This window comes from Papaver somniferum, chromosome 1 (genome assembly GCF_003573695.1).
Source record: "Papaver somniferum cultivar HN1 chromosome 1, ASM357369v1, whole genome shotgun sequence".
NCBI classification, from domain to species: domain Eukaryota; kingdom Viridiplantae; phylum Streptophyta; class Magnoliopsida; order Ranunculales; family Papaveraceae; genus Papaver; species Papaver somniferum.
In genome coordinates, this window is record NC_039358.1 from 200,059,479 (window position 1) to 200,066,291 (window position 6,813).

Below are 6,813 nucleotides of genomic sequence, written 5' to 3' on the forward strand. Positions count from 1 at the left end.
AATTTACCTCAAATGAGTTTATCAACTACTGCAAAGAAAACGGTATTAAAAGGAGCTCAGTCCGATACACTCCACAACAAAAACGGTGTCGCGGAAAGGAAAAAATCGTACGATCGTGGAAATGGCTCGCAGTATGCTAAAAGCAAGGAAGCTACCCAACACCTACTGGGCGGAAGCAGTCAACAGCAGTCTACATCCTTAATCGCTCTCCACCAAAAAAAAAAAAAATAAAAAAAAAAAAAAAAAAAACCAAAAAAAAAAAAAAAAAAAAAAAAAAAAAAAAAAAAAAAAAAAAAAAAAAAAAAAAAAAAAAAATCCAAAAAAGTGTTCACAACAAAACTCCATACGAGGCGTGGCATAAGAAAATGCCCGAGGTAACTTCTTTCAGAATTTTTGGTTTCGTTGCATATTCACATATTCCATCTTAACACAGAGAAAAGTTTGATGAAAAAGGAGAAAAGCTAATATTCATCGGATATAGCGAGGAGTCTAAAGCCTATAGACTTCTAAAGCCATATACAAAGGAACTGGTAATATCAAGAGATGTAATCTTTGATGAATTCAAAGCTTGGGATTGGAATGATGAAACAGATAACCACGAGTCTCCACTACTCATCGAAGAAGAGCCAGATCTGTCACACCAAGAAGAAAACACTCCACCAGCAAGCCCGAGATCTCCTAGTCCAACACAACAAAGTCCAAGTTCATCTGAATCAAGTGCCCCATCTAGAAAGGTGCGTTCCCTAAGAGATATTTATAATGTATCTAATTGTGCTTTTATAGCACTAGAACCTCAAAAATATGAGGAAGCGGCAAAAGAAGAAAAATGGAGAAAAGCCATGGACAAAGAAATGCGAGTAATCGAGAAAAATAAGACATGGGAGCTCGTTAATCAGCCAATTGACAAAGAAATAATTGGTCTGAAATGGGTCTACAAGACAATATATAATGAAGATGGGTCAATTCAAAAGCACAAAGCAAGGCTAGTTGCAAAAGGATATTCTCAGCAACCAGGAATTGACTACAACGAGACATTTGCCCCAGTCGCTCGCATGGAAACAATCCGGATGGTGTTAGCTTTGGCAGCTCAACTCAAAATGAAAGTCTACCAATTAGACGTGAAGTCGGCGTTCCTAAACGGAGAACTTGAAGAAGAGGTGTACGTTGAACAACCTCAAGGATATATCCGAGAAGGAAAAGAAAAAATGGTATATCGTCTCCGCAAAGCACTATACGGTGTTAAGCAAGCACCGCGTGCATGGAACAGCAAAATCGACAAGTATTTTCGAGATAATGGATTTGAGAAAAGTCCAAGTGAGCCATCACTCTACATCAGAAAACAAGGTACGTACTTCCTAATTGTCTGTCTCTATGTTGATGATTTAATTTATGTCAGTACAAAACAAGAGATGACAGAAAAATTTAAGAAGGAGATGAAAGAATATGAGATGACAGACTTAGGACTTATGCGATATTTTCTTGGTATTCAAGTAAAACAATCTCCAGAAGGAATATTCATTTCCCAAGAAAAATATGCAGAAGACTTACTGAAAAGGTTCAACATGATGGATTGCAAACCAATTGCAACTCCAATGGGTACCAATGAGAAATTGGTAAAAAATGATGGAGCGACAAAAGTTGATCCAACCTTATTCAGAAGTCTAGTCGGCTCACTGATCTACTTAACAAATACAAGGCCAGACATCGTCAATGCAACCAGCATTGTTTCTCGGTTTATGAGCGAGCCAAGCAAATTACACTATGCCGCCACAAAGAGAATTCTTCGGTATATCAAGGGAACGAAGGATTTTGGCATCAAGTATACAAGAGAAAAAGATAATGATTTAATTGGCTTCACAGATATCGATTGGGAAGGTTCTATTGAAGACCGAAAGAGCACATCAGGCTATGTTTTTTGTATGGGAACAAAAGTTATCTCTTGGAGTTCTAAAAAAAAAAGTACGGTGGCACTATCGTCAGCCGAAGCAGAGTACATAACATCAACAAGTGAAGCATGTGAAGCAGTATGGTTGAGAAGAATAATGACTGACATACAACAAAGGCAAAAGCAGCCGACAACTATCTACTGTGACAACATGTCTACAATTGCAATGACAAAAAATCCAGTCTTCCACGGAAAGACGAAGCACATAGAGCTACGACACCACTTCATCAGAGAATTAGTGGAAAATAAAGAAATCGAACTCCAATTCTGTCCGACACAAGAACAGAATGCTGACATATTCACAAAAGCAGTCACGGTAGATAAGTTCAATCATTTTAGAGACCGTCTCAACATCACAAATTAAAAGGGGGTGTTAAAACTAATAGTTAATTTGTGATTTAATCTAGAATAATCTAGATACTTGGACGGTCAAAGAAGACATATCATCTACACTAAGCAAAGCCCAGTAAAGTCTATAGTATTCAGGCTCTAGAGTCTTCAAGGCCTTTTTCACTCACGTGTTATCCAGAGAATTCAGTCTCTAGAATTTTCTCCCCTTGGTCGGTCACTTAGCTCTAGTTTTTTCTGTGTCTAGATGATTCTTAGTGGTCGGTGTACAATGCCTATAAATAGGCAAGCCTGGGTCATTTTGTAAAGCATCCAAAACTCAAGTGACTGAAGTTAGAGTGAGAGCTAGTCAGTAAGCAACTCAAGTGACTGCTATATTGTAAACATAGTGAGCCAAAGAGCTACACTAAATTCCCGTGTATACATTTTCATTTCCAAAATTAATCAAAGCCTCACTTTCAATTAACCAACCTCCCTTCCAAAATCATTTCCATAAACCATCACATTTCCGCATTGCCCCAACAGTTAGGCAATGCTTAGACTACATATTCATATAATTTTCACTCGATTACATAATGAAATGTACAAACTATACGTATAAGTTTCAATCTCCAGAATTCAGGCAAACAAAAGCTATACAATCCCCCTGTAATGGGTTGGGATATATTAAAGGTATATGCCATAAAAGAGAGAGCTAGCTAGCTAAACTTACACGCACTTAACCAATGGATGGTTCCCTCCTGTGGAAGCTAGTTTTCCTAATAAGATCACCAAATCGCCGTAACAGCGCTTTCTTCTTTCTCTGTGAGCTCCTATCGCCGTCCATATCATCGAGTTGACTCCCATCTAGATTCTCTAAATCTTCCAGGGTTAACATTTCTCCGTCATCCACAAAAGTCGAGGACGGTGTTCTCGAAGGTGGTGTTTTCGAAGGTGGCGTTTTATGGTGGTGGTTATGGTTTGGTGGTGCAACTGGTGAATCCGCCACGTCGAATATCGAACCTTTGAGCATTTCTTCCTTTTCAGGGTCCTCTTCTACATCCATGGTGGTCTTGTGGTAGTTGCTATGTGGGGCTTTCACTTCCTCTAGTTTCACAGAAAGAACTTCAGTTAGTTTCTTACTATATGAATGTTCCTTAAGGACAGAGTTTGAGTTTTGTACTTCTTTCAGTACTTCTCCAAGATGTTGTTTCTCCTCCGTCGTCTTCGTTTCCATTGTCGATGATGCAGAAGAGTTTAACAACCTCTTCAACTCCCTGATATTCTCATGTGCTGCAGCTTCCTTGATTCTAAGGGCCTCGTTTTCTTTAGCAAGACTCTGCAAGATATAATCTTTCTCCAATAGTTCGTCTTTTAAATTGGTGTTTTCGGCTCGAGCAATCTCTGCACCTTCCTTTGCAACTGTCGACTCATTTATGGCTTGCTTCAGTATGTCCCTTAGCTTGCAATTCTCATCCCTTGTTTTCAGTGCTATACTTTCCGCGGATTTCGCTGATTCTTCCAGTTTAATTTTCTCTCTTTTTAAGGCATTACTCTCTTCTTCAGCCCTCTTGATGCAGTTGACAAACCCAAGTTCTCTTTCATTGGAAGACGATATCGATTCGTCAGCTTCAATTTTCAGCCTTTCAGCTTCATCTTTAAGCCTGTCTCTTTCTTTCTTGACTTCATCCAACATCCCTTGAAACATATCCTCAGTATTCTTCAACGCCTTCTTTAATCCTTCGACTTCTTCTCTTGCATCTTTGAGCTCGGATTGGGTAGAGCTGAGCTTCTCCTTAGTTTCATTGTTTTCTTTTGAAACTTCAATCACAACTAATGCAAGTTCATCCATCGCCGTCCTGCTTTTCTCTTCTGCTTCAGTAGCTAACTTCAACTCACTTCGGAGCCTAGTTTTTTCCTGACGTAACTTATCCAGTTCTTCCTCCAATCTGTCTGCCTTAGATGATGCAAGTTCTTGATCTACATGTACTTCATAAAAATTTCAACAAAATATTCAAGAGAAATTGATTGAAAAGACCTTCAAATGCAGAGAATTAGAGATGAGGTTACAAAAACAACAAGAAACTAAATTGTGGATAATTTTGTTTTGGTTTAAGAAATCTAAATTTTTGAATAAAGAAAAGCTAAATTTAGAGCTGAGAAAGTGGAGAGTCAATGAAATTAGTACCTTGGATTAGATGATGATAACCATATTTGGAGAGATTGTTTAGTGGTTAATTCTTCTGCTTACTATTGATAATCAGAAAATAAAATATTGGGAGATGGAAATTTCAGGAAGAGAGAGATACAGAATTTTGTTGGTAGTTGTTGGTTTGGCGGACTTTCCAGAAAACAAGTGGAGTTGCTGGATTGACCAAGTCTTCTTCGTTTATAAAATGTTTGACCTGTTAGGCCTCCAATTTTTTAAGTAGAATAGTGAAATGGCACTGCTGTGCCGTATCATAAAAAAGAAACAAAATAAAAAATAATTATTTATTTGAGCAGGTAACCTTGCATTTGCCCGAGTTCCGACCTACTTTGACATTAGCACGAAAACCCTTCGGTTACGTCTAAATTCAGTATTTAGTCAAAGGTTTTACTAGATTATTAAACCATATGTGTTAGGATTCTTCTAATGATTCCAATACAGACCAGGTCTAGTCATTAATCTTAACCATGTGTACAATTGGAAAACGAAATCTTGTTATAGTTGAACTTTCTTAATTAAAACATTACGTTTTCCAGTGCGGTCCAGGAGGAGGCGGCCGCTGCTAACTGGGGAATGGCGGGGCCAATTGACAGTTCAAAGTCCAAGTAAACTCCTCATTTTGTATATATAGTCTCTCCATTTCAGTCAGTGTATATTTTCATCTATTTCTCACCGCTTGTGCTTTTCTTTTGTTCATTTCAATCTCTCTGTCTCTGGCAAGCAAGAAATTACATAGCCATGAACAGGGAACAAGTAGTTGGTGTTGAAGTGGATAAGTCCATGGAATTTTTCGGTATATACAAGGAAGCTTACAGGATAACAGTCTCATGGAACAAGACCCTGTCACAAATCACTCTAGCTATACTTCTTCCTCTAACTATTCTTTCCTTGTCTGAAATTCCGATTTCAAACTTCATTCGTAAGAAGACTTACTTTAGAGACGATGACAAAACCATATGGATGGTTTGTTCTATCATCAATAGATTCGTTTACATGGTATTTGTTCTCGGTTTATCGATCTTTTCAACTTCATCTGTGGCCTACGTTGTCGCCTGTTTCTATACGACTAAAGATATCACCTTCAAGAAAGCTATTGGTGTGTTCCCTAAAGTCTGGGGAAGACTTATGATCACCTTTTTGTGGTGGTTTGTGGTCGTGCTTGTGTACACCACGGTGGTGGCTTTATTGTATTTTTGGTTTTTCATTAGCCAGAATGGATTTGAAGTCTACATTCCAAGGGTGAAAAACTTGTTAGTTATTAGTTTTATATCCGTACCGTTCTTTGCTGGATTAGTTTACTTGATCCTTGTTTGGAGCATCGGTACGGTGATTTCCGTATTGGAAATGGATTATGGCAGAAAAGCCTTGATGAAAAGTATGAAACTGATTTGGGGAAAGACAGTGGTTTCTTATGGAGTTTTTCTGGTGCTTGGAACTGTATTTGCAGGTTTAGGTTCCACCTTTGTTTTACTCATGGTTTATAAGAAGATGACGAATGTGGCAGGAAAAGTATTGATCGGAATTGCTTGTTATTTTTTGACGATTGTTTTGATTCATTTTACTCTAGTAATTCAAGTGGTCATTTACTTCGTTTGCAAATCTTACCACAATGAGGACGTAGCTAACATTGGTCAACACCTTGAAGGTTCTTGTGCTCATTCGGATAGGGAAAAGAACGATCCATTGAAGCCTGCATCACTGGTTTGATGATTTTTTTGTAGTTTAACATTCTTTCAAAAATTGTAAATGTCTTACGGATGAAATTCTTCCTTATAAATTGCAAAGTAAAATACACAACTGGAAACAGAAATACAAACAACAACAACAACCCTAATAACACTAGAGTTTATGTCTCCAATATGATTAAAATAAACTATGATATTTTTCTAAAACATCCACTGGTTACATAAATGGTTGGTATCACTTTCTTTTGATGGGCACGAAACGCTTTTATTTCTACCGGAAGCATGGATTTGAAAATTTTGAAACTCTCTCTTAGTCTCCTCCAACATCTTATATTCTTATCGGGTATTTTCCTTCCTTTTTATTCATTAATTGCGTGGGTTCTCTGAAAAGGTCTAACCAATATATAGTGAACATAAGTAGAACGACACCAGGGTTGTTTCAGAACCAAAAATTATGAAACATATGAAAGAATGAGATTCAAACATGCTAAGAGATGAGATGAACCATTCATATTAATAGCATGCGAAATTGTACAATATATCATTAATAAAATTAGTATGGACAAACATTTTGAACTAATTTGTAACCATTCACAATTAGGATCCATGGAAAAGTACAATAACTTTTTTTTTTTTTTTTGCTAAGA

General features: G+C 37.4%; 2 protein-coding genes across 2 annotated transcripts; one reads left to right on the plus strand and one right to left on the minus strand.

Moving 5' to 3' along the window:
• Positions 1–3,011: 3,011 nt before the first annotated feature.
• On the minus strand, positions 3,012–4,124 carry LOC113357768 (putative WEB family protein At1g65010, chloroplastic). The gene has a single exon (XM_026601224.1). It carries the CDS (start codon positions 4,122–4,124, stop codon positions 3,012–3,014), a length of 1,113 nt encoding a protein of 370 aa, XP_026457009.1.
• Positions 4,125–5,219: 1,095 nt separating this feature from the next.
• Positions 5,220–6,188, plus strand: LOC113357776. The gene has a single exon (XM_026601232.1). It carries the CDS (start codon positions 5,220–5,222, stop codon positions 6,186–6,188), a length of 969 nt encoding a protein of 322 aa, XP_026457017.1.
• The last annotated feature ends 625 nt before the right edge of the window (positions 6,189–6,813 follow it).

Coding starts and splice junctions, on each gene's coding strand:
- LOC113357768 (XM_026601224.1), bottom strand. CDS start 4,124: ATGGATGAACTTGCATTAGTTGTGATTGAAGTTTCAAAAGAAAACAAT.
- LOC113357776 (XM_026601232.1), top strand. CDS start 5,220: ATGAACAGGGAACAAGTAGTTGGTGTTGAAGTGGATAAGTCCATGGAA.